The sequence below is a fragment of the Salvelinus fontinalis genome, chromosome 9 (genome assembly GCF_029448725.1).
Source record: "Salvelinus fontinalis isolate EN_2023a chromosome 9, ASM2944872v1, whole genome shotgun sequence".
Taxonomy (NCBI): Eukaryota; Metazoa; Chordata; class Actinopteri; order Salmoniformes; family Salmonidae; genus Salvelinus; species Salvelinus fontinalis.
Window position 1 is genome coordinate 44,184,527 of NC_074673.1, and position 20,460 is coordinate 44,204,986.

Here is a 20,460-nt window from a genome sequence, read left to right on the forward strand (position 1 = left end):
GGGGTTAGCTCCTTGATGCTATCGGCTGAGTCCCTGTCTACAAGCTATCGGCTTGTAGACAGGAAGCAGGAGTATAGAGTCATGATCTGATTTTCTGAAGGGGGGGACGAGGGAGTCCCTTGTATGCTTGCTTGTGGGTAGAGTTGAGTCCCTGTCTACAAGCTATCGGCTTGTAGACAGGAAGCAGGAGTATAGAGTCATGATCTGATTTTCTGAAGGGGGGGACGAGGGAGTCCCTTGTATGCTTGCTTGTGGGTAGAGTAACAGTGGTCTCCTACTTAAGTACAGGCACAAGTCATCAGACTCTTTTAACTAAAGATAGGTTCACTTCACTGCCCTTTGGACAAGAAAATAACATTCTAAGATTGACCTGGAAGTGTTAATGTCTGGTTTCCCATTGTAAATGACAAAAAGCAACGACACATATATAGGATGAATACAAGGTAAGAGATGTCATCTCTAAGGCATAGTCTAACATGTCCAAGCTCCTCTACCCCCTATTTCTTCCTCTCCTTCTCTAGCATCATCCAACAGAAAAGTAAAGTGCACTGACTGGTAGAGGTCAATATATTTTTCTTAAGGAAACCGACCCGTGTCTGAAATGTGATGAACAGATCATGGTCACTAAAGCAGTCAGAAACTAGTCATTTTGGTGTTAGGCTGAAAGGTAACACTTGTTACCCTACTCTGGTCAACAACCCTGGTCCTGGAGAGCTACAGGGTGGGGCTGGCTGCTTTTGTTTCAGTGCAGCACTAACACCCTGTTTCATCTAATCCAGGTCTTGATGATTATTTCTTTAGTTGGTGTTAAGGGTTTAAGTGGAACCAAAGCCTGCAAAGTGCCAACAGTCTCAGGACCGGGGTTAGTGAATGTACTACGTTACAGGGTTCAACTGTCACTGTGATCACCCTGACCATTTGATCTAACCACTCTGATGTCATCATCTTCTCTACTGCAGGTCTGGTCACACATGTAGCCTGCCTCTGGGGTGGACGTGTCTTCTTAGCTGTTTATCTCCTCCCACCTGGACCTCAGGTCTGCGCTTTGACCCAGCCTCCTCTTCCTCTGATCAGGACCGTTCTCTTTGGCAGTATGGGTGAGAAGCGGGGTAGTCCCTTCCAGCTGCTGAACCGCATGCACAGAGACTGCGATGGTAGTGGTGGAGGATCCAAGACCTTAGAGGAAAAAGGTCATGACACCACCAGCCTCACCAACCCGGGCCCGAGCACCATGGATAGGAGCCAGGGCCTGGGTACCATGGACAGTGCTGCTGCTGACAGTACACGCTTCTCTCCTGTTTCACTGGAACTGGACCCCACAGCGGTGAATAATGGATCAGACATTCCCTGCAGCCCGCAGACGGACACAAAGGACCCAGCGCTGCAGATCGATAGCCGGCCCACTGCCTGCTGCCCTAACCCTCTTCCTCTCCCTCCAGCTAGCCGGCTGCTCTCCTCCAAGCACTTCCAGAGGCCCTACATTACGAAGACTAGCATGCAGGGGGATGTCTACAACTTCCTAGAGAGACCCACTGGATTGAGATGCTTCCTCTACCACTTCTTGGTGTGAGTACCTCTGCCTTTTCAACCTCTACTGGTCACTTCAACATACCGGTAGCTAAAAGGCTAGACTGCTTCCCTAGATGACCTTCATTTGTGAATATAACATGACATATATCCTTATTAATGACATTAACATTTTTGATTTAGAAGTATTCAGAATTAGTGGCTTTCAAATGTTCCCTAAAAATATACCCCCCCCCCAAAAATAACAGTGGATTTGTAAAATGTCATTATTAGACCAAAGGTGAGGACACCACAGTTCACCCAGTGGTGGGCCGTCAGGGCCTGCAAGGCCTTCTCTGCTGGCCTAAACATCATCAGAATATCATTTTTTTTAAAATATATTTTCCCACAAATATGTATTAAATTATTCCCCAGAGTAAGAGTTATACTCTTCATTTCATAGCTTTCCTCTTGGTTGCACTGCTTCCAGCCCCAGGTTGAGATTTTGAGGGCTGGTCTTTATGTTAGATCTTTTATCCAATCATATTCAGCCATCATGTGTTGCCAGGGGTCTAAAATCTGTCCTCAGGCCTTCAGAATCAACAGTGCGGGCGCTTGTAGCTTATAGTGAATGGAAATGAAAATTTAGTGTCAACCAATCAGCTTTAGAGTTGGCTATTGTACGCCTTCTGGCTGGCTCCAGTGTTACACAGGAGCCAGCTAGCAGGCGTAGTGCGTGCACGTCTTTTGATTGGATTACCAATATTGAGAGGCAGGTCCTATGGAGATCTAGGAAACTGAATTTGATAAACGAATTAATTCGCACACTACTAAGCTGTTTTTTCAACCCACAATGGCGGAAGGAGGAGAAGATATCGATTTGGTCGAGGATATAATTATAACGCCATTCTCAAGACGAACTTTTCAAGAAAAGTTAGACATTGTAAGGAGAGGTCGCCCGACGCCACACAGCCTGTCACAGGCGGGAAAGGGCTTCGTTCGCTCGCCACTTTCAAAGTTTCAACTACGAGCGCTGTCAATGGCTCCTTGGCTCCGAGAAGCACTGCAAACTGTACTGCTGGGAATGCCTATTATTTGCAAGTGATCGATTTGGTGTTTGGAGCCACACTGGCTTTGCAAACTTGAGTTGTCTAACCAAGGCAGCAACGAGACACCAAAGTACGGCTGGGCACTAACAAGCAATGGTGCTTTTGAAAACTTTTGGGGACACCGGAGTGGATCTACAGCTCAAAGAACAAACGCGCAGGGCAACGGAGCTGCACAATGAAAAGGTGAAGGGAAATATTGAAAAGACTCATTGATTGTGTCATGTTTTTTGTCAAATGTCAATTTGTCAATTTCAAGGTGACGCAACGCCTGGTTATACTGCGTTTCTGTCTAAATGTATAGTTTCTAGAGCCATGGCATCATAATGAGGTGGATTAATTCGGGTGGGACTGTGTAGGCCCCAGGCCCCAGGCCCACAGCACGCCACTGAGTTCACCGGACACAAGACTGAATCCAAACATTTAAAATTTACTGTGTTTTCCACTACCATCGCAGTCTCTGTTGATAACGAAATCTGAAAATACTCTGGATACATTCAGTAACATGATGAGAAAATTCCTGGAAAATGTGGGGTAGTTGCAACATAAAACAAAAAATGACAAGAGTTTGAGTGACAGGACTAACTGGTGTCTCCAAGGAGCCACACCTCTCCAAAGTGTGCACAGTTCCTAAGTCATTTCAATACACTTTTATGACTTAAAGAAGAGTCTTCAACCATAAGGTGTTTTTTTGAGCTCTCCTAACTGTGCCGTTGAGGAACTAGATCAAGCACACTTGTAGGTTTATTTGGAACACAAACGCCACCACAATATGACTGTTGTTCCATTATAAATCGCAATCTGAGTCAGATGGACATCATTTGAAAGCTTGTTCTATTGTTAACATGGCTAGCTAAGTTATAAAATGATATTACAGTTTGAGGCTTTTACAATGCAATTCAGCACAACAGATTATAATTTTGGTGTGCGTAGAAAGTGGTCCTGAGTGCATTCAGGTGCATGTGCTTCGGCAAATTTTCTGCACAATAGACAAACATAGGCTCATTGTGTTCAGAACAAGCCATGGTATGATACCATGTCATCTTGTAACTACATAAAACATAGTGATCATAAATGTTGACACAGTAAATGACATAAGTTTTATAATATGGAAATGTGAAATGCGTGTTTGGCTTGCTTGTATGACATCCAAACTATTTATTATCTTTGAAAATACATAGAGTCCTATTAATTTACAGCATTTCTGTCACTCAGGCAACAAAACATTTTCAAGAGTTGCCAAATATTTCAGAGGGATGGGGGCAACTTCTTCAGGAGTTCAGAACGGCTGTCAGTCAAAACCCGTGAAGCGCAGAGCAGAGCATGTTACTGTACAGCCACTACGTTCCAATTTAGGCGTTTATCAGTGCCCAAATATGAAATTTTCAACCCGTATACGGGTACGAGTGTAAATCGCTACTTATAGTTAGCGTAGTGGCTGTAAGGAATATGTTCTGATTCCCAGTAACTAAAGGAGAGGTTCTCTGTCACTGGGGCCTGGCTTCTCTGCTTATTTCTCCATGAGACCACAGAGCAGGCAGAAGGATCCTGTCACCCACACCTCTGTTCTTGTCCGACTGCTCTCTTTTCTTACCTACCGTCAACAAATCAACCCTGTTCATGCATGAAACATGGAGCTGCTAGTACTTTTTTATTTGACCTTTTAACTAGGCAAGTCAGTTAAGAACAAATTCTTATTTACAATGACGGCCTACCAGGAAACAGTGGGTTAACTGCCTTGTTCACGGGCAGAATGACAGATTTTTACCTTGTCAACTCAGGGATTTGATCCAGCAACCTTTTGGGTACTGCCCCAAAGCGCTAACCACTAGACTACCGTACCTTTACGTGGCCAGGGAAACACACTGCACTAGAGGCTGTTTAAAACAGACCAATTTAACACCGTTTGACTAACCCGTAGTCTCAGGTTAGGATTAATCTCTACACAATCTGGACAAGTTAACTGAATGTATGGTTCTTGATTTTTAGTGGAGATCAAGAGGCACCCAAATCAAACATTGATTTGATGACAATTGACTGTGTCTGATGCAATATTGACCAATTAACTGGGTCATTCTACTAATTAGGTGCCCTTTGAGAAGTTTTCCCATTTTAAGAGGTTAAATAAAAATGTACAATAGTAAGTGCCCAGTAAGTGCTAAATAAAGTAACAGGTTTGACAACTTCATCTTAAAAAAGGGGGAATGGAAGCTTATTGTGTGCTACAGGGAGTGACAGTTGAATGCAAGCTTCACAAAATCCAGCAAAGGATAAGCATCAAACATGTAGAAATCGCTCAGCCCCCAGTCAATTTGACAAGAGATTTGCTGGCCCTAGTCAATTTGACAAGAGACGATCCGTCTTTTGTTGACCAATAAGAAGGCTATACCATTTGTGAGAAAAAATATTGTGAAACACTATAATTTTAAGAAATTACAATGCAAAAATATTACAAACAGCTCGTTTATTCTACAATGTATGTTCTTAACCCTGGGCAGCATGGGCCTGGGAGGCTCACGGTGTCACGCCCTGGCCTTAGTATTCTTTGTTTTCTTTATTATTTTAGTTAGGTCAGGGTGTGACATGGGGAATGTTTGTGTTTTGTCGGTTTTGGGTGATTATATGGTAAAGGGGGTGTTGGGTGTATTGTATGGGTTTGTGTGTAGTGCATGTGTCTAGCGTTGTCTATGTTGGTTTAGTTGTTTAGGAGAGTCTATGGTTGCCTGAATGAGTTCCCAATTAAAGACAGCTGATTTCTGTTGTCTCTGATTGGGAGCCATATTTAGGGTAGCCATAGGTTTTCATGTGATGTGGGTAATTGTCTATGTGATACGTTTGTAGCCTGTATGTGTATGTGCACAACGTTATTTAGCTTCACGGTTGTTTGTTGTTTTGTATAGTTTGTTAAAGTGTGTCGTGTTCGTTCATCTTCTTTAAATAAAAAGAGAAGATGTATCATTATTCCGCTGCATCTTGGTCCGTCTCTCCAGTACACGATCGTGACACAGGGATATTAGTATCCACAGTCCTCCACCAATTATACATTTAACTCCATCCATACTTCTTCTATTCCCCTTAAAAAATGTTGGCTCATAAATGCACTTTAATTCAAGCTTTAAAACTGAAATGATGTATCTCTGCCTCATGGCAAAATGTGTACAATAGCAGGATTTTTGCTTTAAAGTTGGAACAATAAAAAGTCTCTCTGCCCCAAGTGTGCAAAATTAGCTTAAACTGCAACAACAACAAAAAATCTAACTTTTTGCAAAATATGTCCCTTCCCAAGGCCCAAGACTTGTTTCTTCAAGCCAAGCCATAGTCATAGTAAAACTCCTTGTGTATGCGATTTTTTTTTTTTTTATCTCACTCAAATTGTGTTCTGATTATGAGGGGGTCCCTAATGAATCCCTGGCCCCCAAAAGTTTGAGAACCCCACCCCATTATTTCTGCAGACAACTTTGAATCTTAAATCTATCAGGTATGAAGGTAAGACCCAGATGCATACATGTCAAATTAACAATGGTTTAATAATCCAACAGGGGTAGGCAATAGACAGGTCAAGGCAGGCAGGGGTCAGTAAACTAGAGGTGGGACAACGGTACCGGACGGCAGGCCGGCTCAGGGTAGGCAGAGTGGTCAGGCAGGGAAAGGGTGACTATTTGAAGAATTTCAAATATAAAATATATTTTGATTTGTTTAACCCTTTTTTTGGTTACTACGTGATTCCATATGTGTTATTTCATAGTGTTGATGGCTTCGCTATTATTCTACAAAGTAGAAAATAGGAAAAATAACGAAACTCTTGAATGAGTAGGTGTTTTAAAACTTTTGACCGGTAGTGTATATCATTCATATATAAGTCCAAATATGGATATAGCAACTGTACATTGCCCCTTTAAACGATGGATGTTGAATTTGAGGTAAAGCGGTTGCAACCATGTATAAAACATGTACTGTAGCTATAGAAATCTATGATGAATGTTTCATTCCATAATCCCAGGATATTTAATGGTATGAGGATGGGGAATGAACGGTTGACTCAATAAGTGACTCGGCATGACCATGTGAATGGAAACGGCGTTGAGTCGTCCAGCTCTTGTTTTCCTCCCCTCTCTGTTTGTTGTTGTGTGTGTGGCCTGGCCTCTCTGATGATAATCTTCACCAGCAGTAATTGAGGCTATAATGTTCCCCACTCCCACAGAGAGAACCTGAGAACCCCTGGACTCGTACAAAATTAAACCCTTCTGATTCATCCTCGCTGACGCTCCTTTAAGTAACTCTTACTTGTCAATGGGTATTAATGATTCTGCTGGGCCTCCTCTCCGCTCTGCTCCACTCTGCTCCTCTATATCAGGCCATCCAGGAGAGACCGGAGAGACAGGAAGGCTACATCAAGGGCTGTGTGCAGCAGCCATGACGGGCTAAGTGGCCTGCTCTTCATTACGATGACACAGATAGATAGGCAGAGAGGGTTGAGTGGTTGTGTGCCCGGCTGCCAGCGTTTCCAGCCCTATCCGTCACTCCTCTTATCTGGTTGAGGTCAAAGCCAGAGCCAGGCCAGGGACAGTGTCCCGCTGGGGACTACGTATTTCAATGCCTCAGCCAGAAATGGAGGAGAAACAGACTCAACTCACGGCAATTACGTCTGTCCCTGGGCCACATACGGCCACACGGACGTAGACTCACAGGTCCGCACATAATGACGGGCACAAAGCCATGCATACTCTACACACTCTCTGTCTCTCTCTCAGACACACACATATATACATATAGTCCAGTAGGGAAGAAATCCCTCTGGTTACCCACAGCGTACTGGGACAGGTGTCAATAAAGAGTCTTATGCAATGTCGTGCAGTGCAGTCAGCAGGCACTGCAGGCTCAACATAGAACAGACCAGACACTTCGGATCTCTGATGAATATGTCTCTCTGGTGAATAAGGATCCAGTAGATCTCAGTCTTTTCATATGACATTATCTTACACAGGAGATAAGGCATGTGTTACCACAGCCTCACTCGGCCCCTAAAACCGCACGCTCCTTTGATCCATGGCTTGCCAAGCTTCTCACTCTCTTCAGATCATCAATGGCACTGGACTGACTAGTCCCTAACTGATTTTATTTCTGAAGGAAGTGCATATTCAGAGAATAATCTACCATACACAACTGATACAAGCACACACAGCAGATGATAGTTTTTGACCTGCATGAGGTTGTATGAGGTTGACTGGCTGTGAACGATGATGCTGTTTATCTTTGATGATCTTTCCATCATCTTCAGCTATAAGTAGATTTATTTCAATTTCTATATATGATGCACAAGATGGGTAAACCAGGATGATTTTTCTGTTGCTGTGGATGCTATCTACTGTATGGGTGATTCAACAGAAGTGATGTAAATTACTTTCCCCAAAAAACAGTTAATTCTCCAAATTTAGGACATTTTTTTACATCATGATGTGTTTTGATTAAATCCAAGGCAATAACAAACATATTCAGTGCTTTTTATGCCATTAAACTCATTGGGCAGGCCGCCTAAAATAATAAAAACATATATACATTTTCGAGATGGAAAAACACTTTCAGTGTTAACTTAAATTACTAAAACCACATCTAAACTATGTAGAAAAGATAATGAACCTATATATATTTTTTGAATATAATATTTGAGAACTAACAATCACCAAAATAAAAACTGGACAGTCGGGGAGAATAAAAAATGCCCAAAACAATGAATTTAGCTATGTTTGAGCAAAATAACACCGCATTAGCAATGGTAACCGTCTAACCACACCCCCTGCCACACCCACCACACAAGCCCCTTTTTGATTCATGAAAAACTTTGAAATTGTTTAATTAATATAGTACTACAAAGTCATTGTTATTACAACTGTTTTTTTGTAGTTAATTTTTTTAACCCCCTTTTCTCCCCAATTTCATGATTACGATCTTGTCTCAGCGCTGCAACTCCCCAACAGGCCCTGGAGAGGTGAAGGTCGAGTCATGCGTACTCTGAAACATGATCCGCCAAGCCGCGCTTCTTAACACCCGCTTGCTTAACCCGGAAGCCAATGTGTCGGATGAAACACTGTTCATCTGATGACTGAAGTCGGCCTGCAGTCGCCCGGGTCCACCACAAGGAGTCGCTAGAGCATGATGAGCCAAGTAAAGCCCCCCCGGCCAAACCATCCCCAAACATTGTATGCCGCCATATGGGACTCCCGGTCATGGATGGTTGTGACATCGAACCCCAGCCTGTAGTGACGCCGCAACACTGTGATGCAGTGCTTTAGACCGCTGCGCCACGCAGGAGGCCCTATAAACCTATTCCCATTGAGGTGGCTATCCTAAACCTCATGTTTGAAAATAAAGCAATTTTTTAAACACGATTATTTCAATAGAACATCTTGAGTTGTTCTATTATTACATTGAAAGATACTGATCTTATTAGTAGTTTTGTTTATTTTTAAACATCTTTCTCAAAAAAATGCTGTCTCCACTTTTAATGTCACTTACGGACTGCAAAGGGAAACCTAGTCGCGAGCTGCCCTGTGACAGGCTAAATGCCTTTTTATGCTTGCTTCGAGGCAAGCAACACTGAAGCATGCATGAGAGCACCAGCTGTTCCGGATGACTGTGTGATCACTCTCTCCGTAGCCGTTGTGAGCAAGACCTTTATCCAGGTCAACATTCACAAGGCCGCGGAGCCAGATGGATTACCAGGACATGTACTCAGACCAACTGGCAAGTGTCTTCACTGACATTTTTAACCTCTCCCTGACCGAGTCTGTAATACCAACATGTTTCAAGCAGACCACCATAGTCCCTGGGCCCAAGAAAGCAAAGGTAACCAACCTAAATGACTACCGCCCATAGCACTTTGAAAGGCTGTTCATGGCTCACATCAGCACCATAATCCCAAAAACCCTAGACCCACTCCAATTTACATACCGTCCCAACAGATCCACAGATGATGCAACCTCAATCACACTCCACACTGCCCTTTCCTACCTGGACAAAAAGAACACCTATGTGAAAATGCTTTTCATTGACTACAGTTCAGCATTCAACACCATAGTGTCCACAAAGCTCATCACTAAGCTAAGGGCCGTGTGACTAAATACTTCCCCCTGCAACTGGATCCTGGACTTCCTGATGGGCCACCCCCAGGTGGTAAGGGTAGGTAAAAATACATCTGCCATGCTGATCCTCAACACTGAGGCCCCTCAGGGGTGCGTGCTTAGTCCCCTCCTGTACTCCCTGTTCACCCACGACTGCGTGGCCAAGCACGATTCCAACACCATCATTAAGTTTGCTGACGACACAACAGTGTTTGGCCTGATCCTCGACAATGATGAGAGCCTATAGGGAGGAGGTCAGAGACCTGGCAGTGTGGTGCCAGGACAACAGCCTCTCCCTCAATGTGAGCAAGACAAAGGAGCGGATCGAATATGCCCCCATTCACATCGATAGGGCTGTAGTGGAGCGGGTCGAGAGTTTCAAGTTCCTTGGTGTCCACATCACCAGCAAACTATCATGGTCCAAACACACCAAGACAGTCGTGAAGAGGGTACGATAACGCCTCTTCCCCCTAAGGAGACTGAAAATATTTGGCATGGGTCCCCAGATCCTCAAAGTTATACAGCTGCACCATCGAGAGCGTCCTAACTGGTTGCATCACCGCCTGGTATGGCAACTGCTCGGCATCTGACCGCAAAGCGCTACAGAGGGTAGTGCGTACGGCCCAGTACATCACTGGGTCCAAGCTTCCTGCCATCCAGGACCTATATACTAGGCGGTGTATGGCCCATAAAATTGCCAAAGACTCCAGTCACCCAAGTCATAGACTATTCTCTCTGCTACCGCACTGCAAGCGGAACCGGAGCACCAAGTATATGTCCAAAAGGCTCCTTAACAGCATCTACCTCCAAGCCTGCTGAACACTTAATCAAATGGCCACCTGGACTATTTACATTGAAACCCACCCCTTTGTTTTTACACTGCTGCTACTCGTTGTTTATTATCTATGCATAGTCAGTTTACCCCTACCTACATGTACAAGTTACCTCGACTAACCTGTACCCCCGCACATTGACTCGGTACCGGTACCACCCGTATATAGCCTCGTTATGGTTATTTTATTTTTTACTTTAATTTATTTAGTAAATATTTTCTTAAAACTGCGTTGTTGGTTAAGGCCTTGTAAGTAAGCATTTCATTGTAACCTGTTGTATTTGGCGCATGTGACATAACATTTGATTTAATTTTGATTTGATTTGAAACACACACTATAACAGTGTAGAATGAACGTTCCTTAAGCCACACACCTACAAATATCACCAGGTGAAGAGATTGCACCCTCCTCCAGCATGGCCACATGGTGGAGTAGTCTGTCTGCAAACATTTAGGAGAACATTTTGTGAGCAAGTTGGTAAATCTGAATGTATTTTTAGAAGTTTCACTACCGAAGGTCTAATATATCAAGAAATATGTAAAGCATGTTTTTGGGACTAAAATGTGTTTACTGGGATGAAGATAATTTATGTCCCAATGAAATATTGCCAGCAATATGTTAGCTATGGGGATTCTTTAAAGTCCAAAATAAGTAAAAATTGTCCAAACCGAAATGGTCACAACCGAAACATTTTACACCATAAAAAAATATAAATAGAGGTCTTTGTATCTATGCCATTATGGAGTCTGTGATAGCAAGGGCAGTGCCATTGAGGCTATCTCCCATTTAAAGTAGCATAGCATAGTCCAAACATTGACATCTATTTGGCGAAAACATAGATGTCTATGGGCTCTACTGTACTGTACTGTTCTCTACAGTAGGGGCGGCAGGAAGCCTTGAAGTTGTACCAGTAACTGTCGCTGGTTTGAATACTGAAGCCGAGAAGGTGAAAAATCTGTTGCTGTGCCCTTGACCAAGGTGTGATGTACAATGGTGACCCTGGCTGTGACCCCACTCCCTGCGTGTGTCTCAAGTGGAGTTAGGATATGGTGACCCTGGCTGTGACCCCACTCCCTGCGTGTGTCTCAAGTGGAGTTAGGATATGGTGACCCTGGCTGTGACCCCACTCCCTGCGTGTGTCTCAAGTGGAGTTAGGATATGGTGACCCTGGCTGTGACCCCACTCCCTGCGTGTGTCTCAAGTGGAGTTAGGATATGGTGACCCTGGCTGTGACCCCACTCCCTGCGTGTGTCTCAAGGGGAGTTAGGATATGCAATAAACACATTTCCATTACACTTGTGTGTAACAGGACAAATAATAAAATACTCTATTGTACTCTACTGTATTCTACTACTGTACATTGTAGTCTACTTTATGCTACTGAAGTCTATTGTACTTGACTGTACTGTGCTCTACTGTACTGTATTGTACTCAAGTTTACTTTACTTGCGTTTATTACAATTTGAAGGAAGGAATGACCCATGGACTCTTGATCTAGTGGTCTTGATCTTGAGACCACTCAAGACCGCATAAATTCAGTCTTTAACTTGTCTGGGTCTGGATCTGGATCTGGGTCTGGATCTGGATCTTGGGACCAATGTCTTGGTGTAAATGTTGGTCTTGGCTCTTGGATATTACCGTAGTCTTTGGTTTACAAACCATAGGCCACCCAATTTGAAGAAGACAATGTTCTCTGATCATTGGCTGATCACTCCCAACCCATAGGAATCCCCACCCAGTTGACTACTTTTAAATGTTGGAAGCCCTCAATGGCAATGTCTGTACCAAAACAAATGATTTCCTTCAAGAGTCCTCTATTTATCTCTATGATTGACACTTGACACCAAAACGCCTAATATTTTGCCAAATGAAGATAGGTAAAGTGATCATTTAAACATCAAACAACAATAAATTAGATGCATAAGTAATTAAATCTGTCAATAAGTTTCAAATTCATATAATCAACATTAAACATTTTACAGAGAAAAATAGAGATGCTATTTCTCTAAATTAAATGTCAAGGTTTTGAAAATCAGGTAAAAAATCATGTTTTTACTATTTTGTTAATTTAGTGTACAATTTTTAGAAATACAATGAACATGTAATAGAATATTAATCCAAATGATCACTACTGCAGGGTTCTCCTTTTGCTGCATCTTTTTCACTATGTTTAATGAGTGACACATTTTGTGGCGTGGTAAGGAATTCAGGTAAATATTATTTAAATATGCAATACAAACAAAGTGTGTGAGTAGTATATACAGTTGAAGTCTGAAGTTTACATGCACTTAGGATAGAGTCATTAAAACTCGTTTTTCAACCACCACACATTTCTTGTTAAACAAACTATAGTTTTGGCAAGTCGGTTAGGACATCTACTTTGTGAATTACACAAGTAATTTTTCCAACAGTTGTTTACAGACAGATTATTTCACTTATAATTCACTGTATCACAATTCCAGTTGGTCAGAAGTTTACATACACTAAGTTGACTATGCCTTTAAACAGCTTGGAAAATTCCAAAAATGATGTCATTGCTTTAGAAGCTTCTGATAGGCGAATTGCCATCACTTGAGTCAATTGGAGGTGTACCTGTGGATGTATTTCAAGGCCTACCATCAAACTCAGTGCCTCTTTGCTTTACATCATGGGAAAATCAAAAGAAATCAGCCAAGACTTCAGAGAAAAAATTGTACTGGTTCGTCCTTGGGAGCAATTTCCAAACGCCTGAAGGTAGCACGTTCATCAATCAATCAATCAAGTTTATTTTATATAGCCCTTCGTACATCAGCTAATATCTCGAAGTGCTGTACAGAAACCCAGCCTAAAACCCCAAACAGCTAGTGATACAGGTGTAGAAGCACGGTGGCTAGGAAAAACTCCCTAGAAAGGCCAAAACCTAGGAAGAAACCTAGAGAGGAACCAGGCTATGAGGGGTGGCCAGTCCTCTTCTGGCTGTGCCGGGTGGAGATTATAACAGAACTATGCCAAGATGTTCAAAAATGTTCATAAGTGACAAGCATGGTCAAATAATAATCATGAATAATTTTCAGTTGGCTTTTCATAGCCGATCATTAAGAGTTGAAAAACAAAACGTTCATCTGTATAAACAATAGCATGCAAGTATAAACACCATGGGACCACGCAGCCGTCATACCGCTCAGGAAGGAGACGCGTTCTGTCTCCTAGAGATGAACGTACTTTGGTGCAAGAAGCACAAATCAATCCCAGAACAACAGCAAAGGACCTCTTGAAGATGCTGGATGAAACAGGTACAAAAGTATCTATATCCACAGTAAAACGAGTCCTATATCGACATAAGCTGAAAGGCCGCTCAGCAAGGAAGAAGCCACTGCTCCAAAACCGCCATAAAAAAGAGACTACGGTTTGCAACTGCACATGGGGACAAAGATCATACTTTTTTTTGAGAGTGAGAAATGTCCTCTGGTCTGATGAAACAACAAATAAAAGCTGAAATAAATAATTCTCTCTACTATTATTCTGACATTTCACATTCTTGAGTGAAATAATCTCTTTGTAAACAATTGTTGTAGAAATTACTTGTGTCGTGCACAAAGTAGATGTCCTAGTCGACTTGCCAAAACTATAGTTTGTTTACAAGAAATTTGTGGGGTGGTTGAAAAATGAGTTTTAATGACTCCAACCTAAGTGGATGTAAACTTCTGACTTCAACAGTACCTGACATATGTTGTTAGACATGTGTGCTGAAAGTTCAGGAGAAATCAATTTTTCCCCCAACCCCAATTTACAACACTTACTGTATATACTGTACTTAAACTCAGCAAAAAAAGAAACGTCCTCTCACTGTCAACTGCATTTGTTTTCAGCAAACTTAACATGTGTCAATATTTGTATTAACAGAACAAGATTCAACAACTGAGACCATAAACTGAACAAGTTCCACAGACATGTGACTAACATAAATGGAATAATGTGTCCCTGAACAAAGGGGGGGGGGGGGGGGGGGGCAAACTCAAAAGTAACTGTCAGTATCTGGTGTAGCCACCAGCTGCATTAAGTACTGCAGTGAATATCCTCTCCATGGACTGCACCAGATTTGCCAGTTCTTGCTGTGAGATGTTACCCCACTCTTCCACCAAGGCACCTGCAAGTTTCCGGACATTTCTGGGGGGAATGGCCTTAGCCCCCACCCTCCGATCCAAAAGGTCCCAGACGTGCTCAATGGGATTGAGACCCGGGCTCTTCGCTGGCCATGGCAGAACACTGACATTCCTGTCTTGCAGGAAATCACGCACAGAACGAACAGTATGGCTGGTGGCATTGTCATGCTGGAGGGTCATGTCAGGATGAGCCTGTAGGAAGGGTACCACATGAGGGAGGAGGATGTCTTCCCTGTAACGCACAGCGTTGAGATTGCCTGCAATGACAACAAGCTCAGTCCGATGATGCTGTGACACACCGCCCCAGACCATGACGGACCCTCCACCTCCAAATCGATCCTGCTCCAGAATACAGGCCTCGGTGTAATGCTCATTCCTTCGACGATAAACACGAATCCGACCATCACCCCTGGTGAGACAACTGCGGCTCGATAGTGAAGAGCACTTTTTGCCTGTCCTGTCTGGTCCAGCGACGGTGGGTTTGTGCCCATAGGCCACGTTCTTGCCGGTGATGTCTGGTGAGGCCCTGCCTTACAACAGGCCTACAAGCCCTCTGTCTGCAATAGGCCGAGAGTGGCTGGACTGACTGACCACTGATGGAGGGATTGTGCATTCCTGGTGTAACTCGGGCAGTTGTTGTTGCCATCCTGTTCCTGTCCCGCAGGTGTGATGTTCGGATGTACTGATCCTGTGCAGGTGTTGTTACAAGTGGTCTGCCACTGCGAGGATGATCAGCTGTCCGTCCTGTCTCCCTGTAGCGCTGTCTTAGGCGTCTCACAATATGGACATTGCAATTTATTGCCGTGGCCACATCTGCAGTCCTCATGCCTCCTTGCAGCATGCCTAAGGCACGTTCACTCAGATGAGCAGGGACCTTGGGCATCTTTCTTTTGGTGTTTTTCAGAGTCAGTAGAAAGTCATCTTTAGTGTCCAAAGTTTTCATAACTGTGGCCTTAATTGCCTACCGTCTGTAAGATGTTAGTGCCTTAACGACCGTTCCACAGGTGCATGTTCATTAATTGTTTATGGTTCATTGAACAAGCATGGGAAACAGTGTTTAAACCCTTTACAATGAAGATCTGTGAAGTTATTTGGATTTTTACGAATTATCTTTGAAAGACAGGGTCCTGAAAAAGGGACGTTTCTTTTTTTGCTGAGTTTATATATACTGTATTGTAAGTTTAATCCAGCCTAAATCCAACGTAGGGCGAGGTCCTCTTGCCTCTCAGCACGTCAGCCTGGTCAGATGTTATGATCAGAAGAGGCATGTCTATTTCATAGTCATCTTGCAGGTTTGAATCTGAGGTCTGGTAAGCCAAACACACCCACATATTCAGGAGAACGTTGTTGCAGTTGAGTAATAACATTGCTCGTAAATTACAGGTAGACTTTATTGAGGAGCCTTTCAAACATGTTTCAATCACTATCTTTACAATAGTATACCCAAACTAATTTTGAATCAAGTACCATGCCAACTAGGTTATTTTGAAATTATACTGTATGGTCACATCTGGAAAGATCTCTGTGATCTTGAGCTGTCTAGTCAATTGAAGTGGCGTTAGAAAATAGTGCAAATGTTTCCATCAGATAGTTCTACTTGGAAACAGTAAACATGAATAAGTAATCTTGTGCTGAATTGCCTGGTGATGAGAGAGGACAGCCACAGTCAGGGGTGCTCACAGAATCTCCACTCATGATGCTCTCCATTGGAGGCTATTGGTTACTACCATCAGGTTTTACCCTTGACTTGGTCATGGTCTTTGGTCGATTTGGAACTTTCACATTATAAACTGTTACTTTTTCTTACAGTTGGTCTATACACGTTGTGATGTGTTAGCACCAGGGCTCTAAAGCAACTGAGGACACATGAGGTTCCATGAGGACACGGACGTTTTGAACGGGTCTTGCGTTATCTTATATCGCAGTATATTTGCCGTTACAGGAGCTGATTCATAATTTGAGTCTTTGATTCAGAAATCCTCATTTGGAAATCGTTTTCATTTCCCAGGGAGATGGCCATTGGTGGATTTCCCTAGATGGACAGTGATAAGCTTTGGCCAAATGGCTCGACTGACTGAAACACTGATTATGACAGACCACCTAGCGTTTTCATTCAGCTCGGCTGTAGGACCAGTGTGAAATTACGCTGGGGTCTCCGCGTCTGACACTTGTCAACAAGAACACACACACACACACACACACACACACACACACACACACACACACACACACACACACACACACACACACACACACACACACACACACACACACACACAAATTTTTTGTTTTTCTCCCGGAGGACCATAAATGGTTCATATTGAAGGAGGAATTTGGACTACACTGCAGTGACTGCTGACTGCTCTCTCTAGTGGGGCATGGGGATATGCAGTTACTGTAATAATTCTGGATCAACCACCAGCAGATCCCAGGGGTTTTGTTCTTCCAATCAGGTTCTCTAATGATTGTGACCTGGTTTGTCCTGACGTTAACACCTCCAGAGGCTTCAGGATGCACACAGAGAGGCTTTAGGTCCTTTAGCATATTACTGTAGGAGGATTACAGAGTACCTTCTTTTTGCTAGCTGCTACTCATATTAGTACACTTAGAATGCACTTTTCGTTATACAACAATCACGAAAGGCTACAGTGTGTGCATTTAAAAAAATGTAACACATGAAAAACAAATACTAACACATGGTAGTTTATACTGCTTTTTTGGAACTCAAAGATGCTTTATTCAATTGGAGTTTGATTAAAATAGGACTCTGCAGTTTGTCTTATGTAATTGCGATTAAAAAAAGAAAGAAAAAAGTTTGGCATGGGACCCTGTTCAAGAGGATTTGTCCTCTGTTTTTGCTCCGTCTTAGGATCTTCTGTTTTTGTACTAGGCATGAGTAATTTTAGAGTGTATGAACTCTAGATACACGCAGAGCTTGAAGTCTGGTTTTACTCTGTGTAGTACTTCATATATCATACTCTACATTTATGCTGTTACCAGACACCACTCAGAGGTTTGGAAATACATATTTGGCTCCAGTGGATAAGTGTTATTGATATTGCTGGGGTCAGGGATTGGTCGTTCTGTCTTCCGTGTGCTTCAGTCCTCTCAAATTATAACTTTACTAGCTACCTTCATTTTGTTCTTCCAAAAGCTTTAACTTAGCCTGGTCCCAGCTCTGTTTGTCCCTTTGCCTACTTCAATGTCATTGTCAAGCCAAATTACAATGTTTGGCATGACAATTCCATAAGGAGTTGGCAAGAGAGCAAAAACAGACTAGCACCTAGGCTAGCTTTGACTGGCCTGTCAGATGATGTCTTTATTTGTGTTGTATTGATACTCTTGCAGGTATAACTACACAACGGGAAATGCCACACAGTATTCTACAGTGCAACTATTTTTGGGGGAAATCAGAGTGAGGAAACAAGCAAAAATAGAGGCGGTATTTCACACTGCTACGTAACATACTTTTCTCCGGGGAATTGGACACTTGCTTATAACCTAGCCAACAATGTCATCATATTTTCATTACTAAAAATCCAGTTAAGAAACTCCCTTATTATGACAAGAGAAAGGATTAAGGTATTACATGTAATTTGAGTTGAACTGCCCCCTCCAATTTCTTCACTTCTTCTCCTGATGTTAGAAAATGCTCAAATTTAATCAAAATACGTCGGCAGATGAAACCACTACAATGATTTTGTTCACAATATACTCCTACTGAGGACAGGGATTTTCAGATTACAGAAATACTTCATTCTCTTTTCATGATTCGTCCCATATGTGTGTTTGTTAATCCCAACATGAGTAGGCCTAAATGTTGGAGCCCTACATGTTTGATGATATCCCTCATAACCTAAGTACTGGAATGCTACTTCCATGTTTTGTATGGACATCTGTTCAGTTCATCGAGGATTTACAATAGCTACAATTCAGCAGGGAATTCAGCATTGCCTTTATACAAATGAGCATTTATCAGTCCTTCTCTCTCGCTCTCTGACCGAGAGCTTGGAATTATAAGGTTCTGTCTGCATTTTTGTCCACAATTTAGTTTTTGACATGACCTTGTTCTGTTCATGTTCTCTACCTATACACCGTAGTATTCTAAAATACCCCAATTCATGTTAAGTTAAAAAGAATACAAGATTAAAATTGCTCTCACCATTCAACCCTATTAGGGTTTAGAACTTTAAAGCCATTTATCTCAGAAGCATCTTTTTACAGATAGAACCTTATAATGCTGAGGACGTGTGATCTTGTTCCAATTTGTTTTCATACTACAACTAACCTGTAGAAAAACCTTCTCCAGTTCTTTGTCATATGGATTTGACCTGTTGTAGACCATAGATTTTGTGCATTTCAGTGGGTTAAATGTCTTGAGACAGCTGTGGCTTTAGAGTCCAACGAGAGAGTGGTAGTCAGGCATGTGTCAAGACAACAGGCAAACCGTAGTGACAGTTCTCTGGGTTTACAGGCTGATTGTGTTAAATTGAGATTCGTGAGTCTGAATGGGACTGCAGTAGAGTACAGTGGTACTAATCCAGACCCTCTCCCACCATTTCACCCCACGAATCCTGCCTTCAGCCCAGGGAGGGGGGCTTCCTACTGTCCTACTGATGTTACCTCTCTGTCTGCTCCTGTTTTAGCCCCTCTAGCGTTGAATGATTTGCGGTGAAATAAGTGTTCCCAATTTTCCTTTCAGTAAACTCTTAAAGGCAGCTGTACAATAGATGTTTGGGCTAATTTTAGATGTCCGTTTGCTTTTGAATGGAAACTAACTCAATCACTGTCTGTTATTGTTTGGGTTTGTCTTGCTATCCCTTACCATCTCTCAGACAGGCCTGTTGTAGCTGGATCAGCTGAGTCCTATAGAGTGTGTTATTGTTTGTCTTGCTATCCCTTACCATCTCTCAGACAGGCCTGTTGTAGCTGGATCAGCTGAGTCCTATAGAGTGTGTTATTGTTTGTCTTGCTATCCCTTACCATCTCTCAGACAGGCCTGTTGTAGCTGGATCAGCTGAGTCCTATAGAGTGTGTTATTGTTTGTCTTGCTATCCCTTACCATCTCTCAGACAGGCCTGTTGTAGCTGGATCAGCTGAGTCCTATAGAGTGTGTTATTGTTTGTCTTGCTATCCCTTACCATCTCTCAGACAGGCCTGTTGTAGCTGGATCAGCTGAGTCCTATAGAGTGTGTTATTGTTTGTCTTGCTATCCCTTACCATCTCTGACAGGCCTGTTGTAGCTGGATCAGCTGAGTCCTATAGAGTGTGTTATTGTTTGTCTTGCTATCCCTTACCATCTCTCAGACAGGCCTGTTGTAGCTGGATCAGCTGAGTCCTATAGAGTGTGTTATTGTTCTTTGAGGAGGTTTTGGGCTTTAATATGTCTTTCTCAGTCTAGTAGTCAACTCACGTAAGTCCCGTATGCCAAGTGAGTACAATCTACATCTGGGATGTGATGTAACTACAGTCATATTCTCTCTCTCACTCACACTCACACGAAGCACATGGAACATTATCATCACACGTGTGTGTTTATGTGTGTGACAGCCCTTAATCCAGGTGGAGGGAAATCATTCCCCCATCTGGCCCATGTGTCACAGAGTGTGAGGAGAATCCTCCTGGAAACCGTGGTGTGCATGTTTCTCACAGAACACAAATCTCACTTCACCCCTCCCACGGTCAGCGACACTGGACAGGGTTTCAACACCTACTGCTTACAGTACAGTCAGTACTAGGTGTCCCCTATTTAGCA

General features: G+C 42.8%; 1 protein-coding gene across 1 annotated transcript in view; it reads left to right on the forward strand.

Annotated features, from left to right (window-relative positions):
• Positions 1-1,093: 1,093 nt before the first annotated feature.
• LOC129862670 (potassium voltage-gated channel subfamily KQT member 1-like) overlaps positions 1,094-20,460 on the forward strand; it is a 270,131-nt gene continuing 250,764 nt past the window's right edge. The window contains exon 1 of the mRNA XM_055934553.1: positions 1,094-1,566. Within this exon, the coding sequence (XP_055790528.1) occupies positions 1,094-1,566 (473 nt within the window). The remainder of the gene's footprint in view (positions 1,567-20,460) is intronic.